This window comes from Parastagonospora nodorum (assembly GCF_000146915.1).
Source record: "Parastagonospora nodorum SN15 chromosome Unknown scaffold_5, whole genome shotgun sequence".
NCBI lineage: Eukaryota > Fungi > Ascomycota > Dothideomycetes > Pleosporales > Phaeosphaeriaceae > Parastagonospora > Parastagonospora nodorum.
Window position 1 is genome coordinate 732597 of NW_001884553.1, and position 18712 is coordinate 751308.

Consider the following 18712-nt stretch of genomic DNA (forward strand, 5'->3'; position numbering starts at 1 on the left):
CCTGCTGCCAGTGACACTGACAACTGTTTCGCTGTTGCCAGCGCCATTCACTTCTCCGTCTCATAGCCGACGCTTTTGGACGTTGCAACTGTCGCTTTTAGTGGACAAAGCAGCCAGGGACATTGACCTGTACCCAAATCTCGGCTCTGCGCACTTTTCACTTTTTGGCATAGCGCCTGTGAACGGCTGAATTGAACTCCGACCATGTCGAACTCATCGACATCGCTGGATGAGAACGAGAAAGAGAAGGAGTTTGGACTGGTGGATCCCCAGGCTGCAGTGCAAGACCCGACAGATGAGGAATCACGTGACGACGCGCGATATGAGCCCATCAAGACAGAGAAGGGCATAAAAGATCTGGAGAAAAACTCCGACAGTCACAGCAAACGAGGCGATTTATCAAGAACGCAGAGCGGAACGAGCGCATACACAGACATTAGCGATGACTCAGATGCGAAGAGTTCCTTGAAACGACGAAAGTGGTACAAGACGAACCCTCTGAAATGGGGACCTGTGCCGCCTGTGCCGAAGACGCGAGAAGTTTCTCCTGAGTATACCGCAAGCATTTTCAGTCTTTTGACCTGGCAATGGATGCAGCCTCTGATGAATGTCGGGTATAAGCGACCCTTGGAAAAGAATGACCTTTATGAAGTCAATCCCAGGCGCAGCGCCGACGTGCTGGCGACGAAGCTGGACACCGCGTTCCGGCTGCGATTAGAGCAGAAGCACAAACGGCCGTTGCTGAGAGCTATGTTTGATACTTTTGTAAGCCTGATCGATCAATCATACTGGAAATAGAAAGACTAACCACCCAATCAGAAATGGGAGTTCATAATAGGAGGTCTATGCCAATTATCTGCGTCCGTCATCCAAGCAGTAGCACCCTTCGTTCTTCGTTATCTCATCAGCTTCGCCGTACGAGCTTACGTTGCCCAGCGTAGCGATGCGCCTGCACCCAATCTAGGAGAGGGCTTTGGTCTTGTCGTCGCCATCACGGTCCTGCAATTCTTCCAAAGTTTGGCCACCAACCATTTCATGTACCGCGGTATGATGATTGGTGGGGAAGCACGAGGAGTCCTCATCGCGCTCATCTTTAACAAAGCCATGAAATTATCAGGCAGAGCTAAAGCTGGTGGTATAGCTATTGCTGAAGCTGCACCACCATCAAATATCAAACCAGGCAGCGACGAACATGTCAAATGGTACAAGAAGATGCTCAAGAAGAACCGGAAAGATGGAAAGAAGGCACCCGCTGGGGCCGCAGGCGTAGCTGGTGATGGTGAAGGCTGGGGCAACGGTCGCATTGTTAACCTCATGTCAACGGACACGTACCGTATTGACCAAGCCAGCGGTTTCTTCCACATGATCTGGACTGCTCCTATCGGTATTCTGATCACCACGGCTCTCCTCCTTATCAATTTGACCTACAGTGCTCTTCCTGGTCTCGGACTCATCCTGATCGCCATGCCTCTCCTCGGACATGCCGTCAAGGTTCTCTTCCGCCGCCGTGTCGCCATCAACAAGATCACCGACCAACGTGTCGGCTTGACCCAGGAGATCCTGCAGGGTGTCCGCTTCGTCAAGTACTTTGGCTGGGAAACAAGTTTCTTGCAACGCATCCAGAGCATCAGGAAGAAAGAGATCAAGGCGATCCAGGTTCTCCTTACCATCCGTAACGCTATCCTCGCAGTGGGTATGTCAATGCCTGTTTTCGCTAGTATGGTCAGTTTTATCACCTACTCGCAAGTCAACAAAGGTCTCGAGCCCGCACGGATTTTCTCGTCCCTCGCCCTCTTCAACTCGATGCGTATTCCGCTCAACTTCCTCCCGCTCGTTATTGGTCAGGTAATCGATGCAAACGCTTCCGTCAAACGCATTCAAGAATTCTTGCTCGCTGAGGAGGCAGAGGAAACTGCTACATGGGACTACAATGCCAAAGACGCGGTAACCATCAAGAAGGCAGACTTCACATGGGAGCGCCATCCAACGCAGGACAGCGAGGATACAGTATCCGGCCCTGGCGGAGCCGCAGGCAAGAAGCCTACCAAGCAGGAGAAGAAAGACACCAAGAGAGCAAGCGCTCAATCCGCCAAAGAAAGCAGCGGCGCCACCACCCCATCCGATACAACCGCAATCGAAGAAGAAAAACCATTTGAAATCAAAAACATCGACCTCTCCTTCGGCCGCAACGAACTCGTCGCCATAATCGGCAGCGTCGGCTCCGGCAAAAGCTCCCTCCTCGCCGCCCTCGCCGGCGACATGCGCAAAACCTCTGGTGAAGTCGTCATCGGCGCCTCCCGCGCCTTCTGCCCCCAATACGCATGGATCCAAAACGCCTCCGTCCGCGAGAACATCATCTTCGGCAAGCCCTTCGACCAGGCGTGGTACGACGAGGTCGTCGACGCGTGCGCCCTGCGCGCCGATGTCGACATGCTGCCTGCCGGCGACAAGACGGAGATTGGCGAGCGCGGCATTACGGTCTCGGGAGGGCAGAAGCAGCGGATGAACATTGCGAGGGCGATTTATTTCAACGCGGATATCATACTTATGGATGATCCGCTGAGTGCAGTCGATGCGCATGTGGGACGGCATATCATGGATAACGCAATTTGCGGGCTGCTTAAAGACAAGTGCCGTATTCTTGCGACTCATCAACTTCATGTGCTGGACCGGTGTGATCGCATCATCTGGGTGGAGGACGGGAGGGTGCATGCTGTCGATACGTTCGAGGCGCTGATGGCAGGCAACGAGGGCTTTCAGCAACTCATGAAGAGCACGAAGAAGGAAGAGGAACAGGACGACGATGAGGATGAGGATGATGCGGAAGAGGTCGTGGCGGAAGTCATTGATGGCAAGAAGGAGGCGAAGAAGACGGCGAGGCGGCAGAAGAAGGCTGTGGCGCTCATGCAAGTTGAAGACCGCGCGACGAAGAGTGTTTCCTGGGGTGTTTGGATTGCGTACATCAAGGCTGGTGGTGGGATTTGGGTTGGGCCTCTCGTCTTCATCCTGCTCGTTCTGTCGCAGGGCGCCAATATCGTCACTTCGCTCTGGCTATCTTACTGGACCTCGGACAAGTTTGGTTACAGTGAAGGAGCGTACATCGGCGCGTATGCGTCTTTCGGATTTAGTCAGGCACTGTTCATGTTCTTGTTCTCCTGGTCGGTTGCCGTGTTTGGCACGGAAGCGGGCAAGACCATGTTGCATCGTGCGATCACGAGGGTGCTGAGGGCGCCGATGAGTTTCTTCGACACCACGCCGCTGGGCCGCATCACGAACCGGTTTAGTAAGGATATTGATGTCTTGGACAACACCATCACGGATTCGATGCGTATGTACTTTCTCACACTGGCGATGATCATCAGGTAAGTCTACATTTCCTTGCTCAAAAGATTCAGAGCCTGTGCTAATCGACCTTGTAGTGTCTTTATTTTGATCGTCTCGTACTATTACTACTACGCTATCGCCCTTGGTCCGCTCTTCCTGATTTTCCTGTTCTCGGCCGCTTACTACCGCTCGTCAGCCCGCGAAGTCAAGCGCCACGAAGCTGTCCTGCGCAGCACCGTCTTCGCACGCTTCGGCGAGGCCGTCATGGGCACTGCCACCATCCGCGCCTACGGTCTGCAAGAGCAGTTTTCTCGCAGCGTCAAGGAGTCTGTCGACGACATGAACAGCGCGTACTACCTGACCTTCGCCAACCAGCGCTGGCTCAGCGTACGTCTCGATGTCGTGGGTATCCTGCTCGTCTTCACGACCGGTATTCTTGTTGTTACGTCTCGGTTCAGTGTCGACCCCAGTATCGCGGGCCTGGTGCTGAGTTACATCCTCACCATTGTGCAGATGATCCAATTCACAGTCCGCCAGCTTGCAGAGGTCGAGAACAACATGAACTCGACTGAGCGCATTCATCATTATGGAACGGAGCTGGAGGAAGAAGCACCACTGCACATGGGTGAGGTCAGACCTACATGGCCTGAGCATGGCGAGATCGTCTTCAACGACGTGCAAATGCGATATCGCGATGGTCTGCCTCTGGTGCTCAAGGGACTGGACATGCATGTTCGTGCTGGCGAGCGTATCGGCGTCGTCGGTCGCACCGGAGCGGGCAAATCGTCCATCATGTCGGCATTGTTCCGTCTTCAGGAACTCTCAGGAGGAAGCATCGTCATTGACGGTGTGGATATTGGCAAGATTGGTCTGCATGACCTGAGAAGTAAGCTGGCGATTATCCCGCAAGATCCCACACTCTTCAAGGGCACGATCAGGAGCAACTTGGATCCGTTCCACGAGCACTCGGATCTTGAGCTCTGGGGTGCATTGAGACAAGCGAACCTCGTTAGCAACGAGGCCACGATGCAAGACGAAACGCCAGGAAGGATCCATCTCGATGCGCAAGTCGACGAAGAGGGTCTCAACTTCAGCTTGGGCCAGCGCCAGCTGCTAGCTCTTGCCCGCGCGTTGGTTCGTGGATCGCAGATCATCGTCTGCGATGAGGCTACCAGTTCGGTCGACTTTGAGGTATGGTCCCGCCCTCGGCACATCAAGACTACGCTAATTTTTCCGCAGACGGACGCTTTGGTTCAGACAGCCATCAAAACAGGGTTTTTGGGCAAGACGCTGCTCTGTATCGCTCATCGTCTCAAGACCATCATCGACTATGACCGCATCTGTGTGATGGACCAGGGTCAGATTGCCGAACTCGACACACCTATCAATCTCTATAACCGCGGAGGCATCTTCAGAGGCATGTGCGAACGCAGCGGCATTCGACGAGAGGAGATTCTAGGCCAGCAGCTGAAGCAGTAGACTAGAGCGTTATCCGTCTTGGTGGTTAAAAAGGGCAAGATGGCGGTTACCGGCCCAATGGGTCTAGATAACCGCGATGTGATTGACGGGAGATCCCAGATGATCATACTTGCGATGCATGTCCACGGCGTTTCTAGCGGTCCTTTGCGGTGCATATACTTTCTAGCGTCGGATTGCGCATCTTTTTTTGACAGCAGCGTGACGGCACAGTTTGCGCTTGCTGCACGAGAAGCGGCCTGGAGGCGGGTTGAAGCTTATCTTTGGAGATGTCGATAGCTTGCTTCTCTTTGGGGTACCTGGTCGCACCGTTCAGCACGTTCTCCAATACAACGATATTAAAAAAGCATTGTAACTGTCACACATTCCGAGCACAAACGTTGACAAGGCCCGAGCTACGTGGCCTCGTGCCATCACGATTGCAAATATGCGCGGAGGGGCGACCGGTGCCAGAAAACGAAGAGGTTTTCAAACGTCCAACTCTCCCAGGCCCAGGCCCGCTGAGAACAGCAGGTCTGTCGGCTCGCGCATGCATTGACAGACGAGCTTGGGTCCAAGGCGAGCTCGGCCAGTGGCTCCGCGTGGCTAACGAGACTTCTGGCGGGCCCCCCAAGCAATTGTTCGCATGCACGCTTTAGCCGCAGCAAGCATGGGCCGAACAGCCAAGATCTCCCCGGGCCCATCACAAAGCGCACGGATTCTGGCCCCCGGTCCAGAGTAGCCCCGTTCGGCGCTGGTGCGTTTAATCGTCAGGGACGCGAGCGAGAAGACTCAATGGCGTGCAGGCGAGCAGTTGTTGGTGCAGGTGAGTTCAGCAGGTACCTTGGCGGGCTGGCCGTTTGCCACCCAAGCCCTTAGCACAGGAGCACTGCATGCCAGCAGCTGTGAAGCGCAAGACGTGTCGAGAGTGGCAGCGATTGCTCAGAGTCCGGCGTGGGCGAGCACAGTGCGACAAGATTATGGCCATGGGCCGTGGTGGTTTCGCGGGTGGTGCATATCGAATAAGAGTTTTGTGGCGCCATGTTCAACCCCCCGCCTCCTAAGGAACCGGGCCTAAGCTGGCCTAGCGCCGCTCCGATCCTCATCCAAGCCATCCAAGCCTGGAACTGAGCGATTCACGCCGGCCTAGCGAAGTAGCTCACATAGTCGACCCTCGCTCTCTCACCCGCGTCGTCGTCGCTCGTTTGCAGAGATAAGTTGATAACGCCTGCCGTGCCCAGCAGCCTCCTTCGTCTGCCCCTTCGATTCTACTGTCCAATTGCCGCAGCAGTGAAAGTGGTAGCTGAAGCACGCCGGTCGACCAGCTCCTTTCCGCTGTTACCATCGCTCTTTCCACGCCCTATCAGTGTCGCTCCTTCCCCCGTCACCACGCGGCAGTCGACAACGAACTGCGAACATCACCCCGTGCAATAGATGCAATAGTCCGCCGTCAATTCACTCACCGTCGCACCACGTCGGCCGGCCACTGCAGCTGCAGCATCCCGCACCGAAAAGGGTCCTCCTGACGTCCAGTCCCATTGCGGCCGCTGTCTTCACGCTCCACCCACCACCCACCACAGTCCTTTTGCGTGTGGAACTCCTCACACGCCGCCCTACGTCACAATGGCAGCAAACGAGAAGCACGAGCCCGTCACCTTTGGCGTCACCATTGAGAAGCCCTCGGCGAGCCCACAACCACAACCCACCCAGCCGCTGCTGCAATCTCCCCCGGCCCTGCGCTCACCCCCATCGAACGAGTCCACCATGTCGACCACCTCGGCCGACCTTGCACACAAAGAAATGGGCGTCGACAGCTCAAACCCCTACTCGGCCTTTTACAAGCACCCCGAGGCCCGCCGCTCCATGGACGCCAGCAGCGCGCCCCAGAGCAAAGTCCACCTCGACATCCACACGTTCGAGCGCGACCCCGAAGCCGGCCTGCCCCTCAGCGCCGCCACCACACAGCAGCCCAAGTCGTCGGTCGACGGCCGCGTCAAGGAGTGCACCATGTGGCCGTCGCGCCAGGCCGTCATGGACCAGCGCAAGACATACAAGCGCGCCCGTGGCTGCAATCTGTTCAAGAACTTGACTGGCAAGCAGAGACTGTGGGCTAAGATCATCATTGCTCTCGTCGTAGTCGCCGCTGCTGTGGGGTTGGGTGTGGGCATCTCGCGCGCTGTTGGCGGCGGTGTATGGGCCGGTCAGGGAAGGAGCAAGGAGATTCCTCACAACTGAGGTGTGTGTGACGGAGTGGCTTTACATCGGGTATGTTCTGCAACACCCTCTCTACACGACCAGTAACACTAACATACTCTAGACCCACTACACCGCACCGCTCTTGCAACGACGCCTACCCAAAACGTTTCTCCAGCATTCTACATTTTTCGATATCCCCTTTCTCCAGCTGTCCATTGCTTCTAGTCCCATGTAAATATCATTCAACTGTTTCTTTTCCTTTGCGTTGCGTCGTTCGCCCAATCACAGCATCTGGGACACATTACTTGGGTATTATCTTGCAAACGGCGTTTTTCTCTGTCGAACCATGAATGAAGGCATGAAATCGAGCCTCTGTCACCCTTGTTAGTGTACACGCATGGCGTCCGAACTTGTTTGTTTAGGGGGTTTCTGTCTTTCTTATCACAGAGCAAAGGGCTACATGTGTGCATCAAGGAGGCATTACCTTTGTGGCGGAATACAAGATTTAGGCAGTGAGCAATTGAAGTTGCTGAGCTTTTGGGCTGAGGGTTACTGCACCTAATCGTCGTTCTTTGCTGCTGATTTTTTGTGATGCGAAGTGATGCATTGACAGTACAGCCTCGTCATTGAAATCACTAACACAGCGACAGTTCAGCTTGTACAAACAGTCGCATACATGCTTTTCCCCGGCACGGTCCGCCACCCAATGCGAACCATTCTGCAGTCAGCAGAAATCCTTCAGCCTCGCGTTCTTCCGCCCCAATCAAGCCACCTAAAGCCAATCACGAAGGCCCCCCATCACACTCTTCTTCCTCCTAACAAGCCATCACACAAAGTCCAAAGCCTCTCAGCCGCACCTGAATAATCGAATCATGATCCGCTTCCCACGACTCAAGCACAAACGCGATGCGGCCGCGCTCATCCTCCTATGCCCGCCACGCCACCTTCGCCCTCTGAATCGCCTGCGACTCGGGAGATCGACTGCTTAGTTCCTGGCGCCGCGTAGCCTCAAAGCATGCTTTTGCGCCAACCACCAAACCAGTTCCAAACGCAGTGCCGCTGATTCTCGATCGATCGCACGTGGACACACACTACTGCGTTGCTTTTTTTTCTGTTGAACCGAAAACAAGCGCAGGTGCAAAGACTAGCAGATAGATTTTGGGGATTTCAGACGTTGTTTGTTGAGTGATGTCATTAGATGAGCACGACGTTGGCGCGCGGACAGGGTTGGGTTGGGCTGGGCTGGGGGCGGAGATGGAAACGTTATGGGTCCCAGCGTGGTTGGCTTCCGGGCATGGGATTGTGCGGTATCCACAGGTTGAATTTCGGATGTTCTGACGGTGGGATCCACAGGTTGGCTTAAGGGTGTTTTGGCCGTGTTCGTGGGCCATGTCTTAGGAGTGTGAACGGGTGTGTCTTGTCGCTTGCGGAGATGATTGGCACAGACTGTTAAGGGGCGATATTGGGAGAGTTGCGGAGATGAGTGTTATTAGATTTTGTGAACGATGGGATTAGGTGGGTGGTAGAATTGGGAGGATGCTAACTACTGCGTCTACTAGTACAGGACGAGCGCTTCGGCGACTGCATTTATGACGACCTTCCTTACATTTCGTCTGGATCTGGCACTGATCCCCACGTCTCTCTACGCTTGCCTTCTTCTCTTGTACACAATTGTCTGCTTGTCTAGCTGCGACGACACCCCGGGCTTTCCGACGGTTGGTGCACGGTGGTATAGGCTCTCCTCCATGTGTCACAGGCATTGCATTACGACCTCTTGTCGCGTCCGAATGCTCCCGGCACAGTCATGTCGTTGACTTACTGAATAGCCTGCTGAACTTTCACTGTGTGAAGCGACCGTGTTTCCTAGGTGTTTCCGGAATCACCTCGAGAGAATCGTCAACCATCGAGTGATTACGTTTGGCTCCGGTCGTGGGTTGCGTTTGGGCCCACCTTTGTGGAGCGGATGGCTCAAGCTTAACATCCACAGCAGGTTTCAAATCTAGGGCTACTTCCAAATCATCGCCATAGTCAGACAGATCAGATGCCGGTGATTCGGGTTCAGGCGAGCAGATGGGACTGAATTGTGTCGGACTCAGCATTGGCAGTGAGCTTGTGATCTCTTCCTTCTTGATGTCAGGTTCTGGAGTCTCGAAGCGTTGTTCAACTAGACGTGGTGGTGTGCGGCATTCGTGCTTGGACAAGAACTTGTGGCCTGATCTTTCTAGGTCCGCGTCAATAGGTCCTTTTCGAAGGTTCTGAAGTAGTGGTGCTAAGAACTCGTTCTTCAGCGCTTCTTGCATTGGAATCATATTGCCAGGTCTTTTCGTGTATTTGACAAACTCTCGCCAATGGTGAAACAGTTTTGGTTCTTGTTTGGCTCGGTTCGCGTCGATGAGGTTGATGATATTCACGAAAGGGCGCAGCTTGAGTGAGAGGAGACAGCCCTCGCTAGTTACTCCCACAAGCTTGTCTGTATGTCGGCACATCTCCTGGTATATCTGAAGTGTCTGGTCTGGTTTCAGTTCGATCTCGCCATTCTCATCTACCTGATCGATAGGAATTCCGCCGGGCAGATAGTACGAGATGAGTTCGTCGCGAATGGCCCCAACCCTGGCTACTCTTTTTTCAGGTTGTGAGAGGTTCTGCGACGATGCGAGCTGCTCGAACTGATCGTTGAAAGATGCAGAAGGATCGGGTTTGAAGTCTGGTCGTTCAGCAAAGTGCCGGCGGAAGAAGCGAATATCACACTCGGGCACTCCATGCTGCTGAATGTAGTCTCTAGCCAGGTGAAGTCGGTCGAAACCCTGGAATTGAGCCTTGCTAAATCTATCCACCTGCTCTCTTGCTCCACGCGGTCCGTCCCAAGCTTCATAGACGCCGGGTACTCTGCCGACCGCAACGGCATAAAACTTCGAAAACTCGCATTTGACATCTTGGCTGGAAATAGGCTCTCCTTCGTCCTTGATCGATTCTTGTATTCGTGCTGCAGGTTTCGCTAGACCGTCAGGCTGTTCAGGCTTCTCCCTCACTGGAGCACGTGAGGGCTGCTGCCACTGAGTCTGGACTAGGGGCTGTAGAGGCCATCGAGACAGGCTCGACAGCTGTGTCAACGCATTTTCAGGTTTATTTGTCAATTCGCGTCCCTTGATTGACCAGAAAGATGCCTCCTGGCGTGTGCCGAAACTTTTGTACTTGCTCAATTGGCCCTTGACACGCCACTGAACATCCTCCCAGTCGTTGTACACCCCACGATGTTCCGCTGGTAGGTGGATCGCGTACCATCTTGTCGGCATATTTTTTGTTTTGTGCTGTATGCCCCAGCGCACAAGGGTGATCTGCAAGATCAGGTCGCGTCCCGACGCGTCCCAGTAGCGAACCTTTTCAGCTCAAATGCTACGTCTGGCGGAACAAATCTCCCTAAGAAACTCCAGCATGCGAGAGTTTTCGTAATCCGATCAGGGATTTACTAGTGAGCGATACGAGATCAAGGAATGGTCCACGACCAAGGCACATATATTAGGGGCGGGACTATAAGAAGAACCGCGCTCTTGCTCTTTGCCCAGAGTTCACGACTGGCTTTTGCTCGAAGGTCCGAATTGATATCACGACAAGTCGCAAGTCGAGCCTTGAATGAGTTCTGATTGGGTAGACACAACGTTGTGGGTAGAGGTGGGTGCTAGTCGAACGCGCCCCGCGGAGCCCCTGAGTTGACATATTTCTACGCTAAGGATTAGTTCTCACACGCTGTCATGTGATCACTTTCAAGTCACCTCATCCACTGTGTTCAACGGAGCCATGAATTACCCTATTCCATATTTACATACATATGCAGCTGCCGCTGAAGGACTCGGGAATACGTGTAACTAAAAGTCTACAATTGTTGTCATACCAATTGATGCACAAGTAGACAAACACTACTGTCCAAGACTGAGGTCTTCTTACTGCATACCGGTACTACGCCAGTATTGAGGGTCTAAAGATATGCCTGATATCACGCTGTACTAGAGGAAGCTCAGGGTAAAAGGCGTAGTCCGTACTCGTGCCCAGACACGCCCTCTTCGCGGGCACCACAACCCGAGGCGAACTTGCGCGCGGACGTTTCCCAAGTGAAGAAGCCTTCGCTAGAGTCCTTGAACCAAGCCTGGGAGGTTGGCTTGGTTCATCGTCTTGAGTCAGATCGATCACCTGGGTAGCAGGTCTTGAGACAGGCGCCTCAGGAACAGCATCCGTCAAAGTGGCATCGCTTGGAGGAAGTATTGTAGGAGCTGGAGTCGACGTTGCCCCTTCGATTACGGGCATCTCGCGACTGGGAAGTGTATCGTAATCTGATAAAGGGGTGGAAAGCCGCGGCTCTATAGCAACAGAGCCAGAAACCGCGTTTGTTGTTGGTTCAGTTTCGATTCGTGCAGCGTCACAGTTCTCAGGCGAAGTTTGCGGAGTGGGCGAGGGAGATACAGACACATGGATTGGCGACGTAGGAGGCGACATATCCCCGTCCTGATCGGCTACTGATCGCAAAGTTTCACGCAAGGATTCAAGGCTCGGTACCGCGGAGCCACTTTCTTGCAACACCAGCGTCCGTTGCCTCAATGTTTCAGCTCTTGCAGTGACGAATTAGCGCCTAATTCTGCGTGAGTCAACTGCCATAGGACCTCTGCGGAAGTCTTGCAGCAAAGGGGCGAGGACCTCATTCTGGTTTGCCACCTCCATGTCCATCCGTCGTCCTCTGAGGGTATACCTCTTGAACTCATTCCAGTTGTCAAACGTGCAAATCGGCCTGCCTGTACGATACGTGTCGACTAAATCGAGGATGTTGACGTACGGGTTGTCCTTGAGTGTTATGAGGCATAGGTCAATGCGGTCGTAAATATTCTGGTCGGGCCTATCTCGGGTGGTTTTGCCTGCTTTTCGGTACATGGCCAGGTCTATCTCCAATGTCTGGTCGTCGTCGAGATCCATATAGCCATCGTCGTCGTCCTGCTCTGCACTGGTGCGTACGCCGTCTGGAAGGAAGTGTCCAATTGTTTCATCCCGAATAGCATCGACCCTAGCTCTACGAGCTTCTATTGCTGTCTATTGCTGCGAGCTCACTAGGCGCTTGAATTCTTTCTTGAATTTCGCCTTTGGGTTTGGCGTAAAGTTCGGCTGTGAAGTGAACGTCTTGCGGAACAGACGTATCTGGTTATCGGGGAGGCCGCTCGAACGGAGATATCTGACTGCAGACGCGCGGTTCCGGAACTTGTGGTACTCGGTGCTACTGAAGCCCTCGACCTGCTTCTTGGCCTCTTCCTAGTCGTCGTAAATGCCTGGTTTCCTGCCTCTTACCACAGCGTAGTACTGACCAAAGCTTTCGCCTGGTTCAGCACGCGCTGAGTGATCAATCTTTTCGAATTCGACAGTCTCTGTGCATTCCTTCCTTCTTCGTATCCATCTTTCCATTTGCACCTTGAGCAGTTCTTCTGCGCTGTCATGTTGTGATTCCACCTCACACCATACGCAAAGTGGCGGTCCACTATCTCTTATGTGCCCATGTACCATCAAGTACCATGCTTGCTCCAAGTCGAAAAATCCCTGATGTGTGGCTCCCAGCTCCAGTAAAGGCCTCTCGTTGACTAACACAGGGTACACATTCTGGAGCTTTGTAGGTTTATGGATGGCATAAACCCAGCGCCTTTCCTCTTCCGGATGAGATGCGTTCCCAGCCAACATTGTCGTGGTTCCGGAGGTGCGCTCCAACAACTCTCGGGCCGCATCCAGCCATGAGCTTCTATGTTCATTACGTTGAGTCTGTTGCGAACACTGCGTGTCCTTCTTCACTACGACATTCTCTTTCTCCTTCTCTTTCTCCTTGTAACACTCCCAACAACATCCTTTCTTGTGATCCTGTCCTTACTCATGCCCATGAACCGCGAAGTACTGAGCACTCAGCCGATCCTCGAATCTCTTATGCCATGCGCCATGTTGCCTTGCCATTGCGCTCACATCCGGCTCCCAGTAGTCATGATACATGCCCCTGTATAGCTCAGGCGGATTGATGAGGTAGAAGTGCTTTCGCCCGGCTTTCCCCATAATTGTGAAATGCCGCGTGAATGCTAAGTTTGAGTGAAGTAAATAAGTGCGGTGGCGATGGTTGGAAAGACGCGTCTGAACGCGTTCCCGTGTGACTAGGGCTACGGGTCGCAGCATGCAGGGTGTAGTAGGATCGACGGAATACCATCCCAACAGCCAAGAAGGAAAAAGCAAGATCGAAGAACATGCGGACGAAGCTAGGGGTGTCGAACATAGTCGTTGTTGGTATCTAAATCATCCTCGCAGCGGAAGCACATGCTGAACAAGACAACTCTGCCTGCACAGCGGACACTCGGGCTTCTCTCTCGCCCAGTCACTTATACAAGTCCAGCAGAACACATGCCCACATGTCGTCACACTCGGATCTTTCATCTCCTCCAGACAAAGCGTGCACTTCCTGTTTCCTCCGCCAATCCAGCCCATCGTTTCCTCATCGGTCAGCTCGTAGCGCGGCTTGTCCGCGGCAGGCGTATGCGTCCACTTCTGCAAATCTGAGGGCGCTGATGCAGGAGGTAACGTGGCATCGAATAGCAGCGCGTTGTTGGCGCTGTATGCGTTTGGGTCAAGGCTGACTTCTGCACCGCCTCCTACCATAGCTGATGTGCTCGTGGGAAGATCCGAAGTGACCCTATTAGGGGCACTGGTCATGGTGTTGTGCAGATGCAGGTAGCCCTGGACTGCCATCTGCAGGACTAGAAGCACGCCAAGTACTTCGTATCCTGCGCGCTGGTCGCTTTCTTGCACTTGTCTTGTGAAGATGTATCGTAGCCCCCAAATCCGTTTCGAGAGGTGGTAGTAGCTTCCGGAGAAGTAAAAGGTCGCTAGCGACAGCGCGTATATCGGTGATGGGGATGTGATTGTGTCGAGGTTCTGGAGGATGTAGTTCTGCAATCGCATGGCGATCGGGTTCGATATGCGCTTCGTGCTGCCGCTCTCCTTTGCCTGCTGTTGTGCGCGCGCCTGTTGTCGTGCATAGTATCTCAAATTTGCTTCCAGTTTCGCTCTTATCCGCCTCCTGAATGCTGGAAGTGCTCTTCCAAGCAAGTATGGTCCCAGTATGCAGCTCAATATGTATCCTGCTCTTCTCCCTAGCGCTGGTAACTGTCCGCTTTCGCTCTCAACTTGCACAATGTCGGTGTACTCTTCGCCCAAGGTCCGATTCCCTATTGCTGTCGTGAGGCCAAGATACAAAAGCTCTCCTATCACTCGTGTCTCTGATATGTATGTGTGTGCAAATCGTGCGCCATACAGTTTGCGCAAAAGGGTAGATAGCTGTTCCAGGAGTACACCGCTGAAGTATGCATCTTTCTGATGTGACCGGATGATGTCGGGCGACGATGCGAACGGATACGCGTAGCGCGCTGGAGTGGCCATGCTTGTGAGGGGCGTAGAGAGACTGCGACGAGTTGTTGGTGTTGATGGCTCGGGACGGGTGACGCGGTGGTTGACATTGACCGCGCTCGCGAACCTCGGCTTGTGATCGGATGGAAGCTCGGACTCCAACGTCTTTCTTCACGCAACTTCACACCACAGCATCGAAGATTGACGACATTAGCATAGGTAGCTTGCACTATGGTTCCACTGCTGTATCTATACGCGCTCTACGGAAATGTCTGTCCACCATTCTGCAGCGAATGCGACGTTGCCTAGCCCTGTACGTTCCTGAATTTTGCCATGTAACCAAGCCCTTTGCTTTGTGACCATAGCAAGAGCGCCATCCTGGCCAAATCCCACGCCAATCTCTCCATAATCCTCGATCCGATATGGCGGCTCACTGCAACAACTGCCTGTATAATTCCAATAATTAGCCATCACTTCGCCTCAATCAGTTACAAGATGGTTTGAGATACAGCCCAATCGCATGAGTCTCATATACACCCACTCCTACCTTTGCTTGCCTAATCGTGAGCGATAGTGGAAAGATGTACGAGTCCGATCCCTCAATCGGGACTATAATCGGCTCTGAACTTTTTGCAATTTTTGTAGGCTTTATGCTTTTGCCCAGTTCTTTCACTAGTTCGAGAGAGAACTTGGTTATTTATGTTCATTTGACTACTATCTATAAAACTTTGCTACATCATAAGGGTCGTCAGTCGTGATCCATCACATCCTGCCTGCATACCAGTAGTGTATCGTTACGCCGCATGTGCATGAAGACACCACAGCACGCTAGTAGATGTTCAAAAATGCTGTAGCCTCCGAAATTGAAACCTCACAATCGTGTTCACCACGATTGTCTTGCTCAGGACAACATGCCCGTCATGGTTGCCAACATCCACTTCGCCGCCATCCAAAACACAATCGAACCCACCACCAACATCACACACATGCCTAACATAACCTTCCCACTCATCTCAAATGCATCGCTAACTTCTAGCTTCACGACTTTCCTGATCTTCTTATTCAGATGCCATGTCTTCTTTTTCTTCTTCCCGCCTTCACTCTGTCCACCTTGACTTGGGCTTATTGCGTCATCCGGCCCTACGTGGGACGCGGCACCTCTCATGCCCCATCTCGAGTCGTCAGGGTCTTGATACGGTTCTGCGTCCCACCAACTCGACGGGTATAGGTACGTCAGGAGAGATGTGTTGGAGTGCGCGTATGTGCGATGTGCTCGGTCACGAAGGTTGACGAAGCTAAGAGAGAGGATGAAGGAGATGAAGAGAAAGGGCGTGAGGATTATCTGAGTCTGTTAGTAGGGAGCTACAGTTAGTCGAAGGTTTGTGCATACCTTTCGGAGGGATGAGTCTTCTTCATCGTCTGCGACAGGTCCATGTGTTGGAGATCCCGGCGGAGATGGTATTGGAGTATTGGCGAGCTTCTCGAAAGAGTCGTGTCTTTTTCTCTGTCTTCGACGTGTAGAGGGTGGTGATGGCGGTGGGCTTGGCGGAAGAAGTTGGCTGTTGTGGTGGTCGTGTGAGGTAGCTGTCGACATGTTGTGCTGTTGTGAAGCTCCTTTGCCAGAGCTCTCCAGTCTCTCAACCAAGTCGAGTAAGTTCCTTAGTATATCAGTTCCACAAGTTTCAGATTTATTCGCACGTCGACCGATTTCGAAGTATGTGTGCAACAACCGGCTTGCGTCGATTGTTTGATGATCGTCGCACGAAGCTATGCGGGCGCCTGCGGAACAGTGACGTTGTTTGGCGTATTTTGCTATTGTTAGGGTTGCTAGCTCAGATCGACCCACATTCCATGCAGGGACAGGGCTGGCAGTTTTGGAAAGTCAATGAATGCCAGAATTGCGCCCAACATTGCGTCTTTCCGATCCGACCTTATGTATAATGAATACGCGTATCTTTTGTACAAGGATCAACGACATCGGAGGGCGGAGTCCATGCAGGGCTCACTCTGCCCCGCCATTACACTCCTCCCGCCGTGGCACAGCGCGCAACAACGGCCTGATCGACAGGTGCCCAAGACATTTTCGCAAGCACTGCCTTTCTTCGCTTGATCAATCGGAGTCCCCATATGACTAGATGCCGGATAATGAGCTCGACTCCGATCGCAAGTACCTCACGGGCCGTACCGACTGGCGCATCACATGTTAAGCCTGAATCTAACATCGGTGATGACCAAAGTCGCATGCAAAGCCTGTCTGTTCTGTTCCCAGGGATGCGGCTGCGTTTCGAGTAAGCCATGAAGTGGTGGTGTTCGCAAAGACAGGGCAGTCTCGTGTCCACCATGCAGGATCCTCCTGAGTCGCAGTAGGTAGGTGCCATCTCTTACTGTTATACGCGTTTGAAGATCAAGAAAACTTGGGATTCTCTTGCTGGAACACTGCTGTTGAGACGCGGTGTCGGAGCCTGGTTGTATGCGACTGAGGTCCTTGGTTGTGTACGTCTTCATAACCGAATCAAGGAAATTGAGGAGGTACTGAAGAATTGTACAACGTTGTGACTAGGAACCCGAAAAGTCCAGATCTATTCTTTACGAGATGCAAATGTATGTACGGACATTGGATGGGAGTACGGTGCTCCAGAGAGGGCTTCAAAAAGTCCAGGCAGATCGGTGTTCGTCACATCGCGTACCACTATAGGCTATGCGGTAGGACATCATCTGGGAGATTGATGATGCGAATCTTTGGTGATTCGAATGACAAGGAAGAGGCCTTCACGTGCAGACGAAAGCACTTCCTCTTCGGCTCATAGCACTACGCGTTCGATACTGTGCCCTTGGTCAGAAGAGGTAGCAAAAGAGAGATGCCCCTGAGCTAGGGATCGAATTGACTCACCATACGAACGCTTCAGTGAACAGATTGCAGCAACTCGAGGAATTAGCTTCATTGAGGAACCATCGTGACCACAAGTTCAGGGTCCAGCCGGCTAGCCCGGCCAAATGTAGTTAAGGCAGGTACACCCCACGTCAAACTGCGGTGAGGATCGCCAATGGCTGCATGCCCCTCCAGATTTATATCTCCAAACATCAAATCCACCATTGCTCCCTTGCTTTGCTCAAAGACACCTGTTCGACTGTTTGAGCTACCAATTGATCTTTTCAGCCTATAAATTGGACTGGGAAACTTGATTCCAACACGAATAACGACATAACATCCACAATGGCTGCAGCGGCATCAATCTACCCTACGCTTGACCAGCGTCCGGTCAAGAACACCATCGTTCTCTTCGATGTGGATGACACACTCACAAAGCCTCGCCAGGTATGTCTCTCTACTTTCAGAACGGTGGAGACATACTGACAGCTACAACAGCTTGTCAAGCCCGAGATGCTCCAGCTGCTCTCAGAGCTCCGCCACAAGGTCGCCATTGGCTTCGTCGGCGGCTCCAACCTCGTCAAGCAGCAAGAACAGCTCGCGACCGCCAACGTAAACGTCACATCGCTTTTCGACTTCTGCTTCGCCGAGAACGGTCTGACCGCATACCGCCTCGGCGAGGAGCTGCCCAGCCAGAGCTTCATTTCCTGGATTGGCCAGGAGCAGTACAACAAGCTCGTAAAATGGTATGTCAAACTCCAAAGCTATCTGAGCAGCGCGTAGCTAACAACATCTCCCCCAGGATCCTGCACTACATCGCCGACCTCGACATCCCCGTCAAGCGCGGCACCTTCGTCGAGTTCCGCAACGGCATGATCAACGTCTCGCCCATCGGCCGCAACGCCTCCGTCCAAGAGCGCAACGACTACCAAGCCTACGACATCGAGCACAACATCCGCCCCACCATGGTCGCCGCGCTCAAGAAAGCCTTCCCCGACCTCGGCCTCACCTACTCCATCGGCGGACAAATCTCCTTCGACGTGTTCCCCACTGGCTGGGACAAGACGTACTGCTTGAAGCACGTTGCCGAGGAGAAGACGCGCAGTGGCGTTGTGTACGACAAGATTCACTTCTATGGTGATAAGGCGTATGAGGGCGGGAATGATTGGGAGATTTATAGCGATGAGAGGACGATTGGACACAAGGTCAAGAACCCGGAGGATACTTATGCGCAGTTGCAGGAGCTGCTTAAGAGCTTTCAATAGACGCAGAAGCAGTATGCGAGTAGGAGAGGTGTTGAAAAGGCTTCATAAGATATAGCAAGAAGGTAGAGCTAGTTGATATGCATAATGAAGGAATGAAACCTATTTCGTGATTCTATCATGTCCATTCCGGGATGTATCACTCTCAGGTTCTCGGCATCAGCTGCTGTTCTAGTGGCGATGATCTATGTTATTG

The 18712-nt window shown here is 53.0% G+C and overlaps 7 protein-coding genes across 7 annotated transcripts; 3 read left to right on the forward strand and 4 right to left on the reverse strand.

The window, feature by feature from the left end:
- Window positions 1-204: 204 nt before the first annotated feature.
- On the forward strand, window positions 205-4803 carry SNOG_03688 (hypothetical protein; the record flags this gene model as incomplete). The annotated part of the gene is made up of 4 exons (XM_001794188.1): window positions 205-765; window positions 937-3362; window positions 3420-4515; window positions 4564-4803. The coding sequence occupies 4 exons, from the start codon at window positions 205-207 to the stop codon at window positions 4801-4803; spliced, it is 4323 nt and encodes a 1440-aa protein (XP_001794240.1).
- A 1599-nt stretch (window positions 4804-6402) lies between these two features.
- On the forward strand, window positions 6403-7537 carry SNOG_03689 (hypothetical protein; the record flags this gene model as incomplete). The annotated part of the gene is made up of 2 exons (XM_001794189.1): window positions 6403-7044; window positions 7097-7537. One exon carries the CDS (start codon window positions 6403-6405, stop codon window positions 7012-7014), a length of 612 nt encoding a protein of 203 aa, XP_001794241.1. The 3' UTR covers window positions 7015-7044; window positions 7097-7537.
- A 1276-nt stretch (window positions 7538-8813) lies between these two features.
- On the reverse strand, window positions 8814-10268 carry SNOG_03690 (hypothetical protein; the record flags this gene model as incomplete). Its single annotated transcript, XM_001794190.1, has 1 exon — window positions 8814-10268. The coding sequence occupies one exon, from the start codon at window positions 10266-10268 to the stop codon at window positions 8814-8816; it is 1455 nt and encodes a 484-aa protein (XP_001794242.1).
- Window positions 10269-10929: 661 nt separating this feature from the next.
- SNOG_03691 (hypothetical protein) lies at window positions 10930-13044 on the reverse strand (the record flags this gene model as incomplete). The annotated part of the gene is given in 5 exon segments (XM_001794191.1): window positions 10930-11483; window positions 11628-12048; window positions 12067-12264; window positions 12301-12742; window positions 12869-13044. 5 exon segments carry the CDS (start codon window positions 13042-13044, stop codon window positions 10930-10932), a joined length of 1791 nt encoding a protein of 596 aa, XP_001794243.1.
- A 234-nt stretch (window positions 13045-13278) lies between these two features.
- On the reverse strand, window positions 13279-14418 carry SNOG_03692 (hypothetical protein; the record flags this gene model as incomplete). The annotated part of the gene is made up of 1 exon (XM_001794192.1): window positions 13279-14418. The coding sequence occupies one exon, from the start codon at window positions 14416-14418 to the stop codon at window positions 13279-13281; it is 1140 nt and encodes a 379-aa protein (XP_001794244.1).
- An 868-nt stretch (window positions 14419-15286) lies between these two features.
- SNOG_03693 (hypothetical protein) lies at window positions 15287-15979 on the reverse strand (the record flags this gene model as incomplete). The annotated part of the gene is made up of 2 exons (XM_001794193.1): window positions 15287-15727; window positions 15776-15979. 2 exons carry the CDS (start codon window positions 15977-15979, stop codon window positions 15287-15289), a joined length of 645 nt encoding a protein of 214 aa, XP_001794245.1.
- Window positions 15980-17599: 1620 nt separating this feature from the next.
- On the forward strand, window positions 17600-18621 carry SNOG_03694 (hypothetical protein; the record flags this gene model as incomplete). Its single annotated transcript, XM_001794194.1, has 3 exons — window positions 17600-17701; window positions 17753-18000; window positions 18056-18621. The coding sequence occupies 3 exons, from the start codon at window positions 17600-17602 to the stop codon at window positions 18393-18395; spliced, it is 690 nt and encodes a 229-aa protein (XP_001794246.1). The 3' UTR covers window positions 18396-18621.
- Between the last annotated feature and the right edge of the window lie 91 nt (window positions 18622-18712).